General features: G+C 47.6%; 1 protein-coding gene across 1 annotated transcript in view; it reads left to right on the forward strand.

The window, feature by feature from the left end:
* Positions 1 to 23,117, forward strand: part of LOC115480164 (cytochrome P450 2G1-like) — a 136,383-nt gene that overhangs the window by 106,115 nt on the left and 7,151 nt on the right. The window contains exon 6 of the mRNA XM_030218649.1: positions 6,391 to 6,532. Within this exon, the coding sequence (XP_030074509.1) occupies positions 6,391 to 6,532 (142 nt within the window). The remainder of the gene's footprint in view (positions 1 to 6,390; positions 6,533 to 23,117) is intronic.

Here is a 23,117-nt window from a genome sequence, read left to right on the forward strand (position 1 = left end):
CTTACGGGTGAAGGGGGACACCTAGATGTGGGTACAGTGGGTTTCTGGTGGGTTTTGGAGGGCTCGCTGTTTCCTCCTCAAACGTAACAGGTAGGGTGGGGATGGGCCTGGGTCCACCTGCCTGAAGTGCACTGTACCCACTAAAACTGCTCCATGGACCTGCATACTGCTGTTATGGACCTGAGTATGACATCTGAGGCTGGCAATCAATATTTTGAAAGATATTTTTTGAGGGTGGGACGGGGTTAGTGACCACTGGGGGAGTAAGGGGAGGTCATCCCCGATTCTGTCCGGTGGTCATCTGCTCATTTCAGGCACTTTTTTGTGCCTTGGTCGTAAGAAAAACACGACCAGGTAAAGTCGTCCAAGTGTTTGTCAGGGACATCCTTGTTTCTTTCGATGATGGGTCGAGGACGTCCAAGTGTTAGGCATGCCCAAGTCCCGCCTTCGCTATGCCTCCGATACGTCCCCTTGAACTTTGGCCATCCCTGCAACGGAGTGCAGTTGGGGACGTCCAAAATCAGCTTTCGATTATACCGATTTGAACAACCCTGAGAGAAGGACGTCCATCTTCCGATTTATGTCGAAAGATGGGCGTCCTTCTCTTTCGAAAATGAGCCCAATGGTGTGCCGAGCCTGAGAAGAGGCAGCTTTCACGTCTATATAAAAGCTATGTCAGCATTACCACACCACCAGCCGCTAGTGCAGCTTTGTAAAAGTGGGGAACATAGTCTGAGCAGCTATGTCATATGAAGCTATTAATGAAAAGACAGGACACCAGCTTTGCAAAAGAGATAAAGAAGAAAGTAGTTGTCTATGATTTGCCCCAGGGCCACTGAGAGAAAGAGACGGAGTCAGACCCGGGGTAGGGCTGCAGCCGCCCCCCCACTTGGGCTGCCCCCCTCCCACTTGGACCAGCCCCCCAATCGGACCGCTGCCCCCCCCCCCCCCCCACTCAGGCTGCTACCGCCCCATCCACTCGGGCTGCCGCCCATCCTCCATACCTTCTTGTGTCTGCTCCTCCCTCGGTCTGTCACTCTCCTGCGCCTGTGTGCCGGGACCCGGGTTATCACTTTAATGCAATTATTTGGGAGCCGACACACCAGATCAGGAGAGAGGCAGACCCCAGCGCCGGGCAGGGCAATATTAACACTGTATTGGACCCTAGCCAATTATATATTTGTGGGCCCCCCCTACCAGGGAGTCCCTCTCCCACCATCTCACCTCTCCAGAAGTAGTTGGGAAAAGTACACACCCTAGCTGTGGGTATGATAACATAATAGTTCGTGAGTGAGCATGAGGACTATGCAAACCCATTCTTTGAATGGAGAGGCTTAATGGTTAGAGCTGGAGAGCTGCCAAGTTACCCAGTTCCAGGAGAGAAAATTCTGAGTCAGTCCTGGATTTCTGCAACCCTATCCTGTTACATTATTGGATCTGAAATGCTGATTTAAATTGGTGGTATCAGGGGCTACATATAGAGTACTATTGGAATATAAGTTCAAAAACAGGGCTGGCCAAAAAGTTTCTCTGCTGTTGCTGGGTAACTTGGCAGCTCTGCTGTGGACTGAAAACCAGGGAAGCTAGGCAAGTCATTTTCACTCTCTATTACCTTTGGTACAAACCAGAGATTCCTAGGGTGGACTGCCCCAAAGAGTGAGGTTTAAGGGCTATGTGTGCAAGATATAAAATCACCAAGTTCTATATGTAGACACACAGGTCTTTATCTGCCATCATCTACTATGTTACTATGTACAAAACGCTTCACAAATGGAAAAAGCTAAATATTTAGCTTTTTTTGATGCTTCTGAAAGGATATAGGCAGAATGGAGACAATATTAGGACAGGAAAATATTAGAAAAGGAATTTGCCCAAGTAATTTAATAGAGTAAATTCCCTGGTCTGAAAACTTCGCTTCACTTTGTATGTGCACAGTGAATTCTCCATTTCAGCCCAGATTTTCAAAGGGAAGCTTTATTTATATGAGACTGTTCTTACCAATGACACAGAAACATTCACAAGTGCATGCATTGTAGTTCTCTTTTCTAGTGCTGTCCTGCTGCTCATATGCCCATTCAGACAGTACCCCCAGCCCCATCAGGTCTTTTCCTCAGCCTATAGCAGGACCTTCACACTTTCCTCCACTCCTCAATCCTGCTCCTCTTCAACAATCTCCTCCCCTTCCACTCCCCCAGAACACTCACTAGTTCTACTGATTCTCTTGCCAGGTGGCCAAAAGTTTTCCAGCTCAATTTGTGCCCCAAAATAGCCCAACAGTTTTGACACAAAAAATATCTATATAAAAATAAAAATGATAATGTTGCTAATAATAATAATCCTGTTAGTAATATTACCTCCCAACCACCAACCCCTCTTCCCCCCACCGGCTCTGCCACCCATTACCCCAGGATGCAGATCTTGCTATGACCCAGAACATAGGTGGGAATTGTCTGATTCTCCTCATCTGGGTTCACGAAGCCCTAGAGAGATATCAGAGTAATCAAGTCCTTTGAACTCCTCACTGCTATTATTGTCCATTGCCTTCATACATCTTGCGTATTCTGACTTATGTGATCAATTTCTTCATTCATGCCTGCTGCCCTTTTCCATCTTTCTTTGTGTTTTCCTTCTGTGTATGAGGCTTGTCTACACCTGAGCCCCAGCTCTCATGTCATACTCACCCTCCTGGTTTGTCTACTGTTGCGGTCCTGTGGATCTCCTTCTCTGGGCTCCCTTTTCACCCATGAAGACGGTGCCCTACCCACAAAACGTTCCCTTTTTGTCTACCCTGACCTGATCAGGTTGACCTATAAGTTGTCACAAATGAAATACCACACACTGGATCTTATTCACAAAAAAACACATTGTAACCAGGTACCTCTAGGTGCAGCCAAGGATAGAACAATCTCCTCTAGCCACGGGCTCCCGGTACAGTCAAGAAATAAATGTCCACCAACAACTTCAATCTTAAGGTCTTTATTCCATGCAGGTTTCTAGTAGACCTGATACACAGTTCCAACAGCAGCATTCACCTTCAATCTTAAGCACATGAAAGCCACCTAAAAGTGTGTGGCAAATAGTCCCCCTTTAAGCAGTAGGCTATCAGCACATACCAGGATTCAATACAGGCTCACAGTCAGCTCCAGTCTGGACTCTTTATCCAGTGCACAGTAAACAGTAGTTCAATTCCCAAGACAAACAGTTCATTCAGTTCATCATCCCAGCTAAATCACAAACCAGCCTTTACCGTCAGGAGGTTTCAATACTTTAGGGAGTTCTCACACCCAAGGGATTTTCCCTGCAACTGCTTTTTTCTCACTTCTTCTCTCCTCCTGAACTGAACTCCTCTGGGACTCCTTCCCACCTGTTACGTCTGTGCTTTCCTCGCCCTCTGGTGGCCAGAACAGGTGGCTGCTATGGACCATCACCCGTTCCAGATTTTAGTTGAGTCCGGTCCGGATCTTCCAGGCTGCCAGGTTTGCTTGCTTGGATTGAGCGTGCACAGCTACCATAGCTTCCTGGTGATTGCTGCAGCTGAGTCTTACCTGTCTGGGCTTATTAGCCATTTTGAAACTTTCTGGCTTTGCCTTTGCATTACGTCTAAGGCCCTGGTATGTTGGTGCTTGTTGCACTTCTGCTAGTCCAGTGATTTGTCTGAGATTCTTGCCTTGTTTCTTGCCTGTTTCTAGTTAGTCTGTGTTTGGTTTAGTTTAGGTTTTACTTGTTTTCCTAGCCTTGTTTCTTGTTTGTATTTCAGTGTTTAGTTTCTGTTTGTGTGCTGGCTTTGTGGCTGCTTGCAGCTTTTAGTTCTGTGTCTTGTTAGTCAGTGTTTTGTTCCCTGTTTCAGTGGCTGCTTGCAGCTTCCAGTTCTGTCCCCTAGCTTGTCTTGTCCCTGCCTTGTGTTGTATTGTCTAGCCCAGTTTCCTGCCTTGCTGCCCATGTTCCTTCCTTTCCCCTCTGACACTCAGTCCTTGTGCTGCCTAGCTGTTATCCAGCTCCTGCCCTGTCCTGCAAAGTCCTGTCGGCCACCTGAAGCTGGGAGCTCAACTCCTGGTGGAAAGTGGCCAGGTACAGGTGAAGCCTAACTGTTGTCAGAGTTCTGCCTTGCCCCTGGTGTGGGGTGGTTTTGCCTGCCACTGCCGCACCTCGGCAGTGGCCCAAGGGCTCACAAACCAGTTTCCAGCTTTGTAAACGTGACACCACCTGCCTAATCAATCCCTGGCTTCTGCTCTCACAACCAATCATCATCCTTCCATTAGCTTCCCCCACACCCATACCAGCTGAGTTGAGCATTAGACTAATGATGAGCTCCTGCACACAGGGTTTCCTATTTCTCTTTCCCCCAAGTGGCAGCCAATCTACACGTCCTGCCAGCTTACACCCATGTCTTCCCCTATTGCAGCTAGGAGTCCAGCCCGGGTTCTTCATCTCACCCCCTGGATCCTTACCTGCAATGCCTTCTGGGACTTGTATTTCAAACTGACACTGCCTTAACCCAACTATCCTGGATGTGACTTTATCACAACATATAGGTATAACCTCAAGATACAATGGTGAATATTGTGAAACTTGAAAACATATTGAAATAACCTAAATATTAGAAAAGACCTCATAAAACTGGTGCAATAACACTCTGGTTACCATGAACCTATACAAAATTCATTTGAGACTGCAACCAGCTGAAAAAGTAATCATTGACCAGAAAAACCTCCTTTAACAAAGTGTCCAAAATCATCAAAGTGCATCAACCTTCATATCGAAATCATAGCATTTAAATACTTAAATCAAAACGTCAAGGGCACACTTAGCTTTGTAGAAATTCTTCAGTGAAGACAATCTCTGTCCTCTAGAAACTTTTAGGCTTTCAAGCAATGCTGAAGAGCCCCAACAATGTAGCAGAGTTCATCTCATGGCTTTCTGCGCAGCATCGCTCCATTAGGACACAAGAAAAGCACAGTATCCTGCCCACTAGAATGGACCAATGAAAAGATGAGGGAGGAGATAAGGAAATGGGCAGAACTCTGGGAAGTAAACCAGGATACCTGAGGACCAAACGAAGCCATGTGGGAAAGGTCCAGATGTTTGTGCTTGCACTTATATGGGTTGAAGGAACAGCAAAAGAGACCTAGCTACATGACTTGCCCCATTTTATCCCTATCAGCTGGGCTCTCTCCCTTGACCCAACCCAAGCCCTTCCCCATTGCACATTAGAGGCAGCTGACCAATCGTTGGAGGTTGAGAAATCTCCACTATCCTTTCCTCAAAGGGGGAACAACCCCAGCTTACCCTCACCTTCCTGGGTACTCCAGTTCAAGAGCTCCTTCTAATCTGAGTAGGAGAGATTCCTATCTAGGCAGCTCTTGCTCGCCAGATCTAAGCTGGATTTTCCGGGTAAGTGCCACTGTATTTTCAGCCATATTTACACAGATAGTGCTACTAAAAATCCAGACAGATTGCTGCAGCACTAGTGCTGGAGTGCTCCAGGGTAAGAGTTGGGGTGGAGCTGGGAGTTATCTGAGTATCACTGATATGCAGTGGTGGTATCCAGGTAGCCACCCAGTGAACGTAGAACAGAAAAAAAGCTGTTCTAAGTGAACTGGGTAGCTATATGTGTACGCCTCTGAATATCGGCGATAACCAGGTAACCTCCAGTGGCTGCTAATTAATACCGGCACCTTAACAAGACAATATCTGGGCTGGTGGTGTTACAAAAGCACTGACTGCCACCGACTGAATATTGACTGGTTAGTAAATAAAACCCTATGCTAGCCCAAAAATAACTGCTAAGGTCACCACATAGTTATTTATGTATTTATTTGTATTTTGCTCACACCTTTTTCAGTAGTAGCTCAAGGTGAGTTACATTCAGGTACATTGGATATTTCTATCCAGTTGTTACTAATACTACTGACACTTCTCATTTTTATAGCACTACTAGATGTACATAAAACATGTAAAAAGACAGTTCCTACTCAACAGAGCTTACAATCTATTTAACACAAACATGAAAAATGTGAGATTACAGAGTTCTTCATTGTGGGAATGATTACAATAAAAATGAGTACTCACAACCCATTGACTCCTTTTAACCAACCAGTAAGATATTACTTTCTGTCCCATCTATGACTTTTTAATTTCTTAAGGAGTCTTCCATTAGGAATTTTGTCAAATGCCCTCTGAAACCCAAATATTCTATGTTGACCAGTAACAGATTTAGAACAAGGAAGCCAAATTATGACATATAGCCTGTCTCCAGATTCCTACTTTGCTGTAAATATTGAAGGAATTCCACTTTAAATTTTGGCTAGTATAGAATCTTTGACTTCACTGAATTTTTGATATAAGATATTTTTATCTGGAAATCTTTGCTCACTCCCACGTTTTCCGCAGGAAAAGCAGAACAAGGCCTCAGAGTTCAATGATGATAATCTGGTGATGAGTACCTTAAACCTGTTCTTCGCGGGGACAGAGACTACCAGCACCACTCTGAGATATGGCTTCCTGATCCTCCTGAAGTACCCAGAAATTGCAGGTGAAAGCATCAAAATATTCATAGGAGGAGCAGACAATACATGGAGCAATCTCCCAGCAGAAATTTCATGCCCCCAGTCAATTTATGTATTTTGTATGGATTACAGATTACATAGTTCTCATTTTGGGAAACATACATAACTTACATAGTGGAGGAATAACCTAGTGGTTAGAGCACCAGCCTTGACATTCAAAGGTGCCCAATTCAAATCCCATACTTCTCCTTGTGATCTTGGACAAGACATTTAACCCTGCATTAGAACATAAGAAGAACATAAGTATTGCCATACTGGGACAGACTGAAGGTCCATCAAGCCCAGCATCCTGCTTCCAACAGTGGCCAACCCATCCAAAACAGTAGAAAACATTTTATGCTGCTTCTCCTAGAAATAAGCAGTGGATTTTCACCAAGTCTATTTTAATAATGGCTTATGGACTTTTCTTTTAGGAAGCTATCCAACTCTTTTTAAACCCTGCTAAGCTAACTGTTTATACCGCATTATCTGGCAATGAATTCGAGTTTAATTACATGTTGAGTGTAGAAATATTTTCTCCGATTCATTTTAAATGTACTACTTTGTAGCTTCATTGCATGCCTCCTAGTCCAGTGTTTTTGGAAAGAGTAAACAAGCAATTCACATCTACCCATTCCACTCCACTCATTATTTTTATAAACCTCTATCGTATCTCCCCTCAGCCATCTTTTCTCCAAGCTAAGGAGCCCTAGCTGCTTTAGCCTTTCCTTCAGCCATCTTTTCTCCAATCTGAGGAGCCCTAGCTGCTTTAGCCTTTCCTCATAGGGAAGTCATCCTATCCCCTTTATCATTTTCATCACCCTGCTCTGTACCTTTTCTAATTCCACTACATCTTTTTTGAGATGCAGTGACCAGAATTGCACACAATATTCGAGGTACAAAATTAGATTGTGAGCCATTCAAGGACAGGGAAATACCCAGTGTACCGGAATGTAACTCACCTTGAGCTACTGTGAGTGGAGGAGTAACCTAGTGGTTAGTGCAGTGGACTTTGATCCTGGGGAACTGAGTTCAATTCCCACTGCAACTCCTTGTGACTCTGGGCAAGTCACTTAACCCTCCATTGCCCCTGGTACAAAATAAGTACCTGAATATATGTAAACCACTTTGAATGTAGTTGCAAAAACCTCAGAAAGGCAGTATATCAAATCCCATTTCCTTTCCCTACTGAAAAAGGTGTGAGCAAAATCAAAATAAATAAATAACTTGAATTACAGTAGTTTAGATAAAATCAGAGCCTTAGATTTTCCTTGGACAGAAGGACACAACTGATCCACTATTTTTAACTGGCCAAAACAAGACCTTACTACGCTAAATGCACAATCAAGCTGTGGAATTTTTTTTCAGAGGATGTGGTTACGGTAGGTAGCATAGCTGGGTTTAAAAGGGGTTGGTAAACCTGAAGAAAGCCATCTCATTCCCAGCAACATCAAAATTAAAGGATGTATTCTTTGGTATTTATTGGGCATTTCCTGGTGAGGCGAATAGAGAGGATGCTGGGTTTGCTGAACCCTTAGTTTGACCAAGCATGGCACATCTTGTGTTCTAAATCCTGTTAGACTCTTCAATAAAGGCAAACTAAAAAGTGATAGTGTTCCTAACCTGACTACTGTTATTTACAACATTTGTAATGGAGTTTGTTTATAGAGTATGTCCACATATGGCTTACAGAATGATCCAATTCCCTACTGGCAAAAGTGATTGCAGGGTTGCTTTCCCCTTTTGTCATTCATACCATCAATGCCAGTGTTGATAAACTGCAGAAGTTTAGCCAGATTTTGATGTTAGGGAAAGCAGATCTTTTGTAAAATAGGTGTCAGTATGAAGCTGAAGGGCTGATCCACATAGGAACTGTTTTATTCAAAATTAATTTGGGGGAGCAGCCGCATCCCTTGCAACCCACCTAGCTATGCCTCTGATAAGCAGTAGTTCCTTGTGCATTTGGTTCAGATCCCTGGCATTCTCCTCCTTTCCTTAATATTCTCTTTCAACTCATAGGAACTTTTAATTACACTCTGACCTACATCAGGTGTTTGCTGCTACAAAATTGCTGAAACTATCCTTTCTTACTTCATAGACATCTGCCATCCAAGACATGTTTTTTTTTTTTAAGGTTTCAACATTTTTATTGATGACAAACACATTGCACAACATTCAATATCTGGCATGAACAGAAAGGCTAACATCATAATATCCACAATCAAACTAAATGATAATATCCGTCATCAAACATTTTACCCATTTTCACCCCGCCCCCCTATCCCCCCCTCCTCAATGTACTTGTATTTCAACATTTTTATTGATGACAGATTATGGCATTACATCGGTGTCTTTTTGGAAAACTGTGACTACCAACTAAATAATTAATACATAACTTTATGATAAAAGCCATCCCCTCAGACCCTCCCCCGTCCCCCTTATTTATGATTCCCCCTTGTCAACCAGATTAGTATAACCAGTCCTAGTAAAACATTCCTTTATACATTATGTATTGTGGCTATACCAAGTACATATAGGTTGGACTAACACATGAACAGCTTTTCGTTCTCCCATATTCAAACCTACAACTCCTTGAACACTATAACGTATATAAACATCTTCTATGCCTATGTCTATGAGAATTTTTTTTTTGTAGAATCCCTTTCCGGGGTCCCCAATACGGAGACCCCAATGATCATAAACAGTAACACCCATATCACTTCGGAACCTATAATTCCCTATGTCTTACAACATCAGCTTAACAACATCATTCCTCCCCTCCCCTCCCCACCCTCCCCGACCCAAACCCCCACTCCCTCCCTCCTACCCAAACCTCCCCTCTGCCCCGAGCACCGCCTGTGGAACTGGGGGATTATCTGCCTCTGGGCCATTTGTTCAGAATTTGGCTGCGCGCCCAAGGAGAAATTGTGTCTATGTAGGGCCCCCAAACTGCTAAGAACCTCCGCTGCCTTCCCGGAGACCCACCTGCTCCTCTAGCTTCCCATGTCACCAGCTCATGCAGTTTGTTCCTCCAATGCCAGAAAGAAGGTGGGTGATCCTGTGTCCAATAAAGTAAAATACATTTCCTACCTAATATGCATACCTTACTCAAAAACTGTTTGACACCCTTAGATCCAACAGACCACTGGCCCAAGGTACTGAACATAGCCCTCTCAAAGGTTAGAACTACCCTTTCACCCACCACCTCGCTTAGATATTGAGCCATCCGCATCCAGAATGAATGAATCCACCTACAGGACCAAAATCCATGGTAAAGCGTAGCCTCTGTCCTCCCACATTTCCTACAGTTCAATGTCCCTGTAGCCCCAACATGAAAGGCTTGTCTCTGAGAGAAATATGCCCTGTACACTGTCCGATAGTTGCACTCCTGCAACTCCGCACTGTACATCAGCTGGGGGCCGGTTTGGAGCGCTGTAATCAGCAACTTCGCTGAAATATATCTACCAGACTCCGCACTCCACTTTTCTGCTACCTTCCGCAGATCCCTTTCGTGACCTAGCCTACTTAAAGCCCCATGGAACCATGAGACCGAAATTTGCCCTGCAGCATCTCCTTCCAGTACCTCTCTCAGTTGCCTGCCAAACCATAGCCGCAAACTATTTGCTGGTAAAGATTTTACATAATGCGCTAGTTGTCTGTAAGCCAACCATGTAGAAAGGCCTTGCCCACATTGTCGTTCAAATTCTGCATAGGTCATTAAAGTCCCATCCTCTTTCACTAGACTTTCTAGACTGTTTACTCCCTTCGAAGCCATAACACGAAATATCCCATTCTCATCTCCCGGCCTGAATTGTACATTCCCTTGTAAGGGAAGCCACACACTACTGCCCGGGTTTTGCCCCCATATTGGGAGTACCGCTTTCCATAAGCACCAAAGTGGGTGTAGTAGAAGACTACCTCGGTAGCGCTCGGGCATGTCTCCCCTTGAAACATGAAGCGCCACTGGCTGCCAGGGCCGAAAAAAGGCCTTTTCCAGACCTAGATCCATATAGATGTTCGAACCCAGAATCCAGTCCCTCAAGTGACGGAACAAGCATGCTTGATTATATCTCCGGATATCTGGGAGTCCCAATCCTCCTCTTTTCTGTGCCCCCACCAAGTATGGCCACCTCAACTTTGGTTTCCTTCCCCCCAGCAAAATTTCCCCACTAACCTCTGCAGCGCTAGCAGATCTTTCCTAAGCAACCACAGAGGCAGGGTCTGAAGCAAATACAACCACTTGGGGAAGATCATCATTCTGTATAGATGTATGCGGCCTAAAAGGGTTAAAGGCAGTGCCAACCAGTTTGTCAATTTCTCTTTCGTCTCCCGCAATAAATTGGTAATATTGAGCTTATATAGCCAGGAAACATCAATAGGTAGCCTGATCCCCAAATACTTGAACGATTCATCGGCCCAGCGCAAAGGGAATCCCTCCCCCCAAAACCGCTTTAATTGGTCTGAACTTGCTTGAGCTTCCGACTTCATGAGATTCAAGCCAAAACCAGAAAAGTCTCCATACTCCGTCAAGCTTTCCATGAGTGACAGTAGTGATTGCTGCGGCTCTGTGACTAGGAGGAGTAAATCATCTGCGAATGCAGCCGATTTAAATGAGTATTCTCCGATTGCCACCCCCTTAATGTCTGGATTATGTTGTATCTCCCGCAGCAACGGGTCCAAGGTCAATACAAAAAGTAAGGGGGACAACGGACACCCCTGTCGTGTCCCTCTACTAATTGGAAACCATTCTGAGGCTATGTCATTAGCATAGACCTGAGCCTTAGGGTCTGCATATAGCGCCCTCACCGCCTGATAGAACCACACTTCTATTCCATAGGTCTGCAAGACCCCAAACATAAACCCCCAGTCCACTCGGTCAAACGCTTTTTCTGCGTCGAAGCTAATGAGCAAGGCCTGTTTACGTTCCAAACAAATTGTCTCTAACGCTGCCAAGATTCTTCTCATGTTTTTTGCTATTACCCTGCCTCTCGTGAACCCCACCTGAGGGTCAAGCAATAGAGTGGGGATAATTCTGGCCAGCCGGTTAGCCAGTATTTTTGCCAGGAGCTTTACCTCCGTGTTAATCAGTGATATTGGTCGATAGGACTCAGGACAATCAGCTGGCTTCCCCGGTTTCAACAACACTATTATCCTGGCTGCATTCAAGTGCTCTAGAAGCTTCTGTTGTTGGACATAGCCGTTAAAAACATCAGCCAGGACCGGGCTTACCTCCGTCTGCAGCAATTTGTAAAACTCGTTATGGAGTCCATCCGGGCCTGGTGATTTGCCTAAAGCACTTTGCTTAATTACCCATTCAACCTCATCAGCTCCTATCGGTGCATTCAACTTTGCTAGCTCCGCTGTCTCGATTCTTGGAAGCACCACACTGGACAGATAAATCTCACTGTCCAACAAAGGTGGTTCGTGAGGTCTATACAATTTAGCAAAAAACTCCTGGAGTACCCTGTTAATTGCTTTATCTTCATTCTGCCTGACCCCCTTAGAATCTACCAGTGTTGAAATTTTTGATCTGCCCAGTCCTTCTTTTGCTAGCCTCGCCATTAAAAGGCTGCCCTTATTTGCATGTTTGTAGAGCTGAAATTTATAATATGCCCATGATTTCTGGGCCCCTACCTGCAACAACTCGTTCAATGCTTGCTGTGCTTCCAAGAGTTGTGTACGGACCCTCAGGGAGTGAGTCCTGCCATATTGCTGCCTAAGGGTAGTCACCCTCTTTTCCAAGCGGAGGATCTCCCTTGTTCTCACTTTCTTCTGAAAACTGACGTACGATATAATCTCCCCCCTGAGGACCGCTTTAGCAGTCTCCCAATATAGACTAGGATCATCTCTATGCTGTGCATTGGTCTCCCGATATTGCTGCCACTTATCTACCAAATACGGCAGAAAATGACTGTCTTTGAATAGCTGCGAAGGGAACCTCCAGGTACTCCTTCGGAAACTTGTATCATCCTCCCTCATGACCATCTCTACCCACGCGTGGTCGGAGATCATGATCGGCCCAATCTTAGTCGATCCCACTTGGGTTAAAAGTTCTCTAGAAATCAACAAATAATCCAGCCGGGACATCGTAGAGTGTGCCCTAGACATATGCGTATAATCTTTCTCCAGCGGATTTAGCGTTCTCCACACATCCACGATGCCCAAGGCACTACTCAGCTGACTCACCCCTCTTATTGTCCTAGCCAATTCCCTACCTGTCGGCTGAGATCTGTCTAGCCTAGGATCTGCCACGTCATTTAAATCTCCCCCCAATATGATCGGTACCTCTCCAAAATCAAGAATCTTACTAATTACCCTCTCATAAAATCCACGATCAAATACATTAGGGGCATAGATGTTACATAATAATAGTGATTGATGTTCTAAGATCACGGAGGCCAACACAAATCTACCATCCGGATCTGCCTCCACCCTCCTAACTTCAAGCTGTATCCCCTTCTTGAACAAGATCACCACACCCCCTCTCCTGCCCACCACTGGGGCCTCCAGATAATCACCCACCCACCACTTTTTTAGTTTGGCATGTTCTTCCGCCGGCAGATGGGTCTCCTGTAAAAAAGCAACAGAAGTCCCCCTGTCCCTGAGCGTTTTTAGTATTTTATGTTGTTTAATTGGTGAATGGACACCCCCTACATTCCACGTTGTTATTATTAAGCCCTTCAGCTTACCCTATCCCTTTACGGACTCCAGGGACTGTTGCTTGTAAAGTTATTATTGGAATGGAAAAGCATCCCAGCCCGCGCCCTCCCATCTCGACGAGCAGCCATAACCCCAATCGACTCCCCTTTCCTTTTCCTCCCCAATCCCCAAGCAGTGCTCTGCCCCTCCCCCGCCCACCCCCCAGTCCCTCTCCCTTCCCCCCTTCTCCCCTCTTCCTCCTGATCTCCTCTCCCCCCCAACACATCGGTTCCTCAATCCCGAAACCATTCCGCTCCTAGGCTCACGGTACCCCCATCCTTACGTTACCTTGCTTCCCCCCTAACCTCTCTTCCCTACTGAGATCCATACCCCCCAATATGCCTAACCACTTGTTGGCACTAAGTTTGCAATAGAAACTCTCCTACATAATGATACATTTACTTTATCCCATATTCCTTCAACACTGTAAGCAGTGTCTTAAACCAGAAAGGTGAAAAGAGCAGCGAGAGAGACAGAAGAACTTAGGCAAGAGAAAGAACAGGCGATAATATATATTTTAAAAAAAAAACACACACACACACACTCATATACTGAATATGAATTTCAGGTTGTCCATCTTCTGATCTTCCATGTGCCCTCTCGAACTGTTGAGTCTTTAGACGAAATTGCTCGTAACCAGCCTTCCTTCTCCGTTCCTCCGCACCGATCATATGATGTCTTTTACAAAATGAACCATATCCAGGGTCTCTTATCAACAAATAATCAAACTGTTCAGTGAAGCTCCCCATATACTACTGAGCTTGAGCATACAGTAGCGCTCCTCCACCCCATCTGTCGAACATTCAAACCACCCTTGCAGGCTCAGTTCTGTCGAGTCCTCTTGGCAATTACTCAGTGCCTCGTGCGGGCGACGAACCAGCAGCTGCCATCTTGTCAGCAAAACGACTTGCTTCCTCCACTTGATCAAAAAACAGCACCCGCCCATTATCCATCACCCGCAGACGTGCAGGATAGAGCAGACTAAAGCGGCACTTGAGCTCAAACAATCTCGAGCACACCGGAACAAAGGCTCGTCTGGCTGCTGCTACCTTTACAGAATAGTCCTGAAAGCAGAGGATTTTTTTATTTTGATATTGTAGCTGTTTCCCACCTCGCAGCGCTTGCAGGATTCGCATTTTGTGAGTATAATTTAACACCTGGAGGATAGTGACTCTTGGGTGGTCTCCCTCTGATGTGCGTTGGCCCAATCTATGCGCCCGTTCCACCCGAAAATCTCCCGCTATGTCAGGTAGAGCTGCTGCTTCAGGGAGCCAGGCTTCCAGGAACTTCCGCATGTCCTTTTCTAACAAAGTCTCCGGGAGACCTACCAGCCGCAGGTTATTCCTACGGGACCGATTCTCTAGGTCCTCTAGTTTTTCTTCCAACTCTAGCAAACACTTTGAGAGTTTTGGCTGCTCTATAGTAAACTGATGCAGTTCTTCCTCTACTTGCCCCACGCGGTCCTGCATTGCTTGCATATCAGTCGCGATGGCTACGTACCGCTCCTCCATGCTCTCCAACTTATCCAAAATCTTCTGGAGCTTTGAATCCATTGTTTGTTCTACTGCCGCTCTCACCTCTGAGATTATTTCCGCCGCCCATTGCGAACTTGGCGTCGGGGAAGGGGGCGAACCTTTTTCCACCATCTTGGGCTCCGCTATCCGGCTCTTCTCCTGACTCTCTTTCTTCACTGATTTGGCTGCCATTCACTCCAACCTCTTCTCCTACTGTCAGACTTCTCACGCTATTCCCACTCGCGCAAAACTGCTTTTCGGGGGAGAGCTATGCTGGGTTTTTTCTGCTGATTACACAGGTACCGCGGAGCAGCGAGTCTCCACTGCCTCACTCCTCCATAGCCCAACCGGAAGTCTCTTTGTTTTTGTTTTTTTTAAATCAAAGGATCATTGTCCTCTCTTGAAGTTTGAGGCAACCCTGCAAGGGAATTAACAGGTTCCTCTCCACACTGATTATTGTTTTCCCCTTTCTAAGAAAAAAATATAAATCTTTCTATTACATTACCCATTTACACCCTAGACCCACCCACACAGGTTTTCACTTCAGAGGGTTTCCTGGGATTTATCGTTACTTAGCCAGAGTCCTACAGTGGTTTGGGTCTCCTCTTTACTGGGGCCATCAGATATATCATACTATCCTTACCTAGAAGATGTTGAGATGAGGGACACAGGATGATTTCTGCTGAAGGGGTGTTTTGCTTGCATAAAGTGGCACTAATAAGCATAGGAGCCAACTTTTCAAAATGATTGGGGGTGTTGAAATTTTTTTTTTTTTTACAGGCAGTGCGTCCCCCCCCCAATACCTTAAAATTCTGTCTACTGCAGTCTTCACCTGGGCAGTGGCAGCGCCACTCATAGGCTGCCTGCAACCTGCACCAGGACTTCTTCCCTAAACAGTCCCACTCCTCAGTCCCCCTGTACTGTGCAAATATAAAGAGATGCAAATTTCAAAAACTGACATATTTCAATCACTATACTATAGGTTAACAAATAAAACAAAAAATGGAAAATATGATAATATCATTTTAGTGGACTAAATACATTTTTCAATTAGCTTTCAAAGGCCAAAAGCTCTTTCCTCAGGTCAGGACAGTATACTGCTGTTATGGTGTTCTGTTCTGACACAAGAAATGTGGGTTTGGTCTCCAAACATTAGTCAAAAATATATTAAAATTAGTCCAGTAAACATATCACCTTACTTCCATTTTCTGTATTTATTAACACAGCTACCACACTACTTTATCCTAAACTAAAAATAAAATTCATTTTTTCCTAACTTTGTGGTCTGGCCGTTTACTGTTTCTAATTGTGTTGGTCCCAGTCTCTTGTTTCTTCTTTCCTCCATCTTTAACTTTCCCCCCTTTCCATCCAGCGTCTACCCCCTCTCTCCCCCCTTTCCTTCCAGCATCTGCCCCCTCTCTTCCCCCTTTCCATCCTGCATCTGACCCCTCTTTCTCTCCTTTCCATCCAGCGTCTGCCCCCTCTCTTCCCTCTTTCCATCCAGCGTCTATTTTCTCCATCCATGTGTAGTTTTTCTTCTCCTTTCCCTTTCCCTCATCTCTGTCAGTATGCATCTCCTTCCTCTTTCTTCACTCCCCTCCATCCATATGCAACTCCTTCCTCTCTCTTCCCTCTCCTCCATCCATGTCCACCATTTTTCCTCTCTCTCCACCCCTCCATCCATTTTCATCTCACTTCCTCTCTTTCTTCCCCTCCATCCATGTCCAGTATTTTTCCTCTCTCCTCTCCATCCATGTGCATCTCCTCCTGTCTTCCCTCCCCTCTGTCCATGTCCAGCATTTCTCCTCTCTCCCCTCCATCCATGTGCATCTCCTCCTGTCTTCCCTCCCCTCCATCCATGTTCAGCATTTCTTCTCTCTCCCTGCCATCCATGTACATTTCCTCCTGTCCTCCCTTCCCTCCATCCATGTCCAGCATTTCTCCTCTCCCCTCCATGTGCATCTGCTTACTGCCTTTCCTCCACTCCATGTCCAGCATTTCTCCTCTCTCTCCTCCCCTCCATCCATGTGCATCTCCTTCCTGTCTTTCCTCTCTTCCATCCATGTCCAGCATTTCTCCAGCCCTCCCCTGCATCCATGTACAGCAACTCTCATCTCTCCCCTGCCCTCCCCTGCATCCATGTCCAGCAACTCTCATCTCTCCCCTGCCCTCCCCTGCATCCATGTCCAGCAACTCTCATCTCTCCCCTGCCCTCCCCTCCATCCATGTCCAGCAACTCTCCTCTCTCCTCTGCCCCCTGCCCTGCATCCATGTTCAGCAATTTCTCCCCTCTTCCCTGCCCTCCCCTGCATCCATGTTCAGCAATTTCTCCCCTCTTCCCTGCCCTCCCCTGCATCCATGTTCAGTGATTTCTCCCCTCTTTCCTGCCCCCTGCATCCATGTTCAGCGATTTCTCCCCTCTTCCCTGCCCCCTGCCCTGCATCCATGTTCAGTGATTTCTCCTCTCTTCCCTGCCCTCCCCTGCATCCATGTTCAGTGATTTCTCCCCTGCCCTCCCCTGCATCCATGTTCAGTGATTTCTCCCCTCTTCCCTGCCCTGCCCTGCCCTGCGCTGCATCCATGTTCAGCAATTTCTCCCCTCTTCCCTGCCCTCCCCTGCATCCATGTTCAGTGATTTCTCCCCTCTTCCCTGCCCTGCATCCATGTTCAGCGATTTCTCCTCTCTTCCCTGCCCTCCCCTGCATCCATGTTCAGTGATTTCTCCCCTCTTCCCTGCCCTGCATCCATGTTCAGCAATTTCTCCCCTCTTCCCTGCCCTCCCCTGCATCCATGTTCAGTGATTTCTCCTCTCTTCCCTGCCCTGCATCCATGTTCAGCAATTTCTCCCCTCTTCCCTGCCCTAGCTCTTAAAACTCATTTTACCTGTCTGAACGGCAGTGAAAGAAGCAGAGTACAGCCAGCTCATCTTCAGCTCCTTCCCTCTTAGCGTCCCGCCCTTGTGTAAACAGGAAATGAGGGCAGGACCACAGCTCAGCTGAGAGGGAAAGAGAAACCTGAAGACAAGCCGGCGAGCTGTACTGTGCTTCTTTCACTGCCGTTCAGTCAGGTAAAATGAGTTTTAAGCGCTGGCTGAGCGGCAGGAAAGCAAGGAGGGCAGGTTTGAAAATATTGGGGGTGCTCGAGCACCCACAGCACCCATAGAGTCGGCGCCTATGCTAATAAGGGTTAGTTTCAGAGGACACTCCAATTCCAGTACATGGCCAGTGCCAGAGTAGTTCCATGCCAGTGTTTGAAAGGTTCTTGATGAGTTAAGGATACTATTCTGTCATCTACTCTGGACACTCTCGCTCCTCCCGCATCTCGTCCTGTAAAACGTACCAAACCCCAGACTTGGCTGACCCCTACTATCTGCTATCTACGCTCTTGTGCCTGTTCTGCTGAGTGCCTTTGGCTTAAATCTCGTGCCCATGCTGACTTCTTACACTTCAAATTCTCTCTCCTCTCTCCCCTGCCCTGCATCCATGTTCAGCGATTTCTCCCTTCTTCCCCTCTTCCCTGCTCCCTCCCCTGCATCCATGTTCAGCAGTTTCTCCCCTCTTCCCTGCCCCCTGCATCCATGTTCAGCAATTTCTCCCCTCTTCCCTACCCCCTGCCCTGCATCCATGTTCAGTGATTTCTCCCCTCTTCCCTGCCCCCTGCATCCATGTTCAGCGACTTCTCCCCTCTTCCCTGCCCTCCCCTGCATCCATGTTCAGTGATTTCTCCCCTCTTCCCTGCCCTGCATCCATGTTCAGTGATTTCTCCCCTCTTCCCTGCCCTCCCCTGTATCTATGTTCAGTGATTTCTCCCCTCTTCCCTGCCCCCTGCATCCATGTTCAGCAATTTCTCCCTTCTTCCCTTCCCTGCCCCCTCCCCTGCATCCATGTTCAGTGATTTCTCCCCTCTTCCCTGCCCCCTGCATCCATGTTCAGCAATTTCTCCCCTCTACCCTGCCCTGCATGCATCTATGTTCAGTGATTTCTCCTCTCTTCCCTGCCCTCCCCTGCATCCATGTTCAGTGATTTCTCCCCTCTTCCCTGCCCTCCCCTGTATCTATGTTCAGTGATTTCTCCCCTCTTCCCTGCCCCCTGCCCTGCATCCATGTTCAGTGATTTCTCCCCTCTACCCTGCCCTCCCCTGCATCCATGTTCAGTGATTTCTCCCCTCTTCCCTGCCCTCCCCTGCATCCATGTTCAGTGAGTTCTCCCCTCTTCCCTGCCCCCTGCATCCATGTTCAGCAATTTCTCCCCTCTTCTCTGCCCCCTGCCCTGCATCCATGTTCAGCAATTTCTCCCCTCTTCCCTGCCCCCTGCCCTGCATCCATGTTCAGCAATTTCTCCCCTCTTCCCTACCCCCTGCCCTGCATCCATGTTCAGTGATTTCTCCCCTCTTCCCTGCCCCCTGCATCCATGTTCAGCGACTTCTCCCCTCTTCCCTGCCCTCCCCTGCATCCATGTTCAGTGATTTCTCCCCTCTTCCCTGCCCTGCATCCATGTTCAGTGATTTCTCCCCTCTTCCCTGCCCTCCCCTGTATCTATGTTCAGTGATTTCTCCCCTCTTCCCTGCCCCCTGCATCCATGTTCAGCAATTTCTCCCTTCTTCCCTTCTTCCCTGCCCCCTCCCCTGCATCCATGTTCAGCAATTTCTCCCCTTTTCCCTGCCCCCTGCATCCATGTTCAGCAATTTCTCCCCTCTTCCCTGCCCTGCATGCATCCATGTTCAGTGATTTCTCCTCTCTTCCCTGCCCTCCCCTGCATCCATGTTCAGTGATTTCTCCCCTCTTCCCTGCCCTCCCCTGTATCTATGTTCAGTGATTTCTCCCCTCTTCCCTGCCCCCTGCCCTGCATCCATGTTCAGTGATTTCTCCCCTCTTCCCTGCCCTCCCCTGCATCCATGTTCAGTGAGTTCTCCCCTCTTCCCTGCCCCCTGCATCCATGTTCAGCAATTTCTCCCCTCTTCCCTGCCCCCTGCCCTGCATCCATGTTCAGTGATTTCTCCCCTCTTCCCTGCCCTCCCCTGCATCCATGTTCAGTGAGTTCTCCCCTCTTCCCTGCCCCCTGCATCCATGTTCAGCAATTTCTCCCCTCTTCCCTGCCCCCTGCCCTGCATCCATGTTCAGCGATTTCTCCGCTCTTCCCTGCCCTCTCCTGCATCCATGTTCAGCAATTTCTCCCCTCTTCCCTGCTCCCTGCCCTGCATCAATGTTCAGTGATTTCTCCCCTCTTCCCTGTCCTCTCCTGCATCCATGTTCAGTGAGTTCTCCCCTCTTCCCTGCCCCCTGCATCCATGTTCAGCAATTTATCCCCTCTTCCCTGCCCTCCCCTGCATCCATGTTCAGTGATTTCTCCCCTCTTCCCTGCCCTCCCCTGCATCCATGTTCAGCAATTTCTCCCCTCTTCCCTGCCCCCTGCCCTGCATCCATGTTCAGCGATTTCTCCCCTCTTCCCTGCCCCCTGCATCCATGTTCAGCGACTTCTCCCCTCTTCCCTGCCCTCCCCTGCATCCATGTTCAGTGATTTCTCCCCTCTTCCCTGCCCTGCATCCATGTTCAGTGATTTCTCCTCTCTTCCCTGCCCTCCCCTGCATCCATGTTCAGTGATTTCTCCCCTCTTCCCTGCCCTCCCCTGCATCCATGTTCAGTGATTTCTCCCCTCTTCCCTGCCCTGCCCTGCATCCATGTTAGCAATTTCTCCCCTCTTCCCTGCCCTCCCCTGCATCCATGTTCAGTGATTTCTCCCCTCTTCCCTGCCCTGCATCCATGTTCAGTGATTTCTCCTCTCTTCCCTGCCCTCCCCTGCATCCATGTTCAGTGATTTCTCCCCTCTTCCCTGCCCTCCCCTGCATCCATGTTCAGCAATTTCTCCCCTCTTCCCTGCCCCCTGCCCTGCATCCATGTTCAGCGATTTCTCCCCTCTTCCCTGCCCCCGGCATCCATGTTCAGCGACTTTTCTCCTCTTCCCTGCCCTCCCCTGCATCCATGTTCAGTGATTTCTCCCCTCTTCCCTGCCCTGCATCCATGTTCAGTGATTTCTCCTCTCTTCCCTGCCCTCCCCTGTATCTATGTTCAGTGATTTCTCCCCCCTTCCCTGCCCCTGCATCCATGTTCAGCAATTTCTCCCCTCCTCCCTGCCCTGCATGCATCCATGTTCAGTGATTGCTCCTCTCTTCCCTGCCCTCCCCTGTATCTATGTTCAGTGATTTCTCCCCTCTTCCCTGCCCTGCATCCATGTTCAGTGATTTCTCCTCTCTTCCCTGCCCTGCATCCATGTTCAGCGATTTCTCCGCTCTTCCCTGCCCTCTCCTGCATCCATGTTCAGCAATTTCTCCCCTCTTCCCTGCTCCCTGCCCTGCATCCATGTTCAGTGATTTCTCCCCTCTTCCCTGTCCTCTCCTGCATCCATGTTCAGTGATTTCTCCCCTCTTCCCTGCCCCCTGCCCTGCATCCATGATCAGCGATTTCTCCGCTCTTCCCTGCCCTCTCCTGCATCCATGTTCAGCAATTTCTCCCCTCTTCCCTGCTCCCTGCCCTGCATCCATGTTCAGTGATTTCTCCCCTCTTCCCTGTCCTCTCCTGCATCCATGTTCAGCAATTTCTCCCCTTTTCCATGCTCCCTGCCCTGCATCCATGTTCAGTGATTTCTCCCCTCTTCCCTGCCCTGCATCCATGTTCAGCGATTTCTCCCCTCTTCCCTGCCCCCTGCATCCATGTTCAGCAATTTCTCCCCTCTTCCCTGCCCTCCCCTGCATCCATGTTCAGTGATTTCTCCTCTCTTCCCTGCCCTCCATCCATGTTCAGCAATTTCTCCCCTCTTCCCTGCCCTCCCCTGCATCCATGTTCAGTGATTTCTCCCCTCTTCCCTGCCCTGCATCCATGTTCAGCGATTTCTCCCCTCTTTCCTGCCCTACCTCTTAAAACTCATTTTACCTGACTGAATGGCAGTGAAAGAAGTAGAGTACAGCCAGCTCGTCTTCAGCTCCTTCCCTTTTAGCGTCCCACCCTTGTGTAAACAGGAAATGAGGGCGGGACCACAGCTCAGCTGAGAGGGAAAGAGAAAACTGAAGACGAGCCGGCGAGCTGTACTGTGCTTCTTTCACTGCTGTTCAGTCAGGTAAAATGAGTTTTAAGCGCTGGCTGAGCGGCAGGAAAGCAAGGAGGGCAGGTTTGAAAATATTGGGGGTGCTCGAGCACTTACAGCACCCATAGAGTCGGCGCCTATGCTAATAAGGGTTAGTTTCAGAGGACACTCCAATTCCAGTACATGGCCAGTGCCAGAGTAGTTCCATGCCAGTGTTTGAAAGGTTCTTGATGAGTTAAGGATACTATTCTGTCATCTACTCTGGACACTCTCGCTCCTCCCGCATCTCGTCCTGTAAAATGTACCAAACCCCAGCCTTGGCTGACCCCTACTATCCGCTATCTATGCTCTTGTGCCCGCTCTGCTGAGCGCCTTTGGCTTAAATCTCGTGCCCATGCTGACTTCTTACACTTCAAATTCTTGCTGACCTCCTTCCAATCTGGTCTCCAACTTGCCAAACAGGATTATTATATCCAATTGACTAACTCTATTGGTTCTAACCCTCGACGTCTCTTTGCCACGCTAAACTTTCTCCTCAAAGTGCCTTCTCCTCCAACTCCCCCTTCACTTTCTCCCCAGTCTTTAGCTGATTACTTTCATGATAAGGTTCACAAGATTAAAGTTGAATTCGCAATCAGCTCTCCTCCACCCCCTCTTCCCTTAGTCCACTCTCTCAACCCTCTTACCCCTGCCTCCTTTTCTTCCTTTTCCAAAATCACTGAAGAAGAAACTTTACTTCTTCTTTCATCCTCAAAACTAACCACCTGCCCCATCGACCCTATCCCCACTCATCTACTCAACACTATCTCTCCTGCTGTCACCCCTTTCATCTGTCATATCCTCAATCTGTCACTTTCCACTGTGACTGTCCCTGATGCCTTCAAACATGCCGTAGTCACCCCACTCCTCAAAAATCCTTCTCTGGATCCTACCTCTCCTTCCAACTATCGCCCCCATCTCCCTCCTCCCTTTCTTATCTAAGATACTTGAACGTGCTGTCCACCGTCGCTTCCTCGACTTTCTTTCTTCTCAAGCTATTCTTGATCCACTCCAATCTGGTTTTCGCCCCCTTCATTCAACTGAAACAGCATTTGCTGAAGTCTCCAATGATCTATTCCTGGCTAAATCCAAAGAGCTCTACTCTATCCTCACCCTTCTCAATCTTTCTGCTGCTTTTGACACTGTTGATCACAGCCTACTCCTTGGCACGCTATCCTCACTTGGATTTCAGAACTCTGCTCTTTCCTGGTTTTCTTCTTATCTCTCTCAGCATACTTTTAATG

The sequence above is a fragment of the Microcaecilia unicolor genome, chromosome 11, assembly GCF_901765095.1.
Source record: "Microcaecilia unicolor chromosome 11, aMicUni1.1, whole genome shotgun sequence".
Lineage (NCBI taxonomy): Eukaryota > Metazoa > Chordata > Amphibia > Gymnophiona > Siphonopidae > Microcaecilia > Microcaecilia unicolor.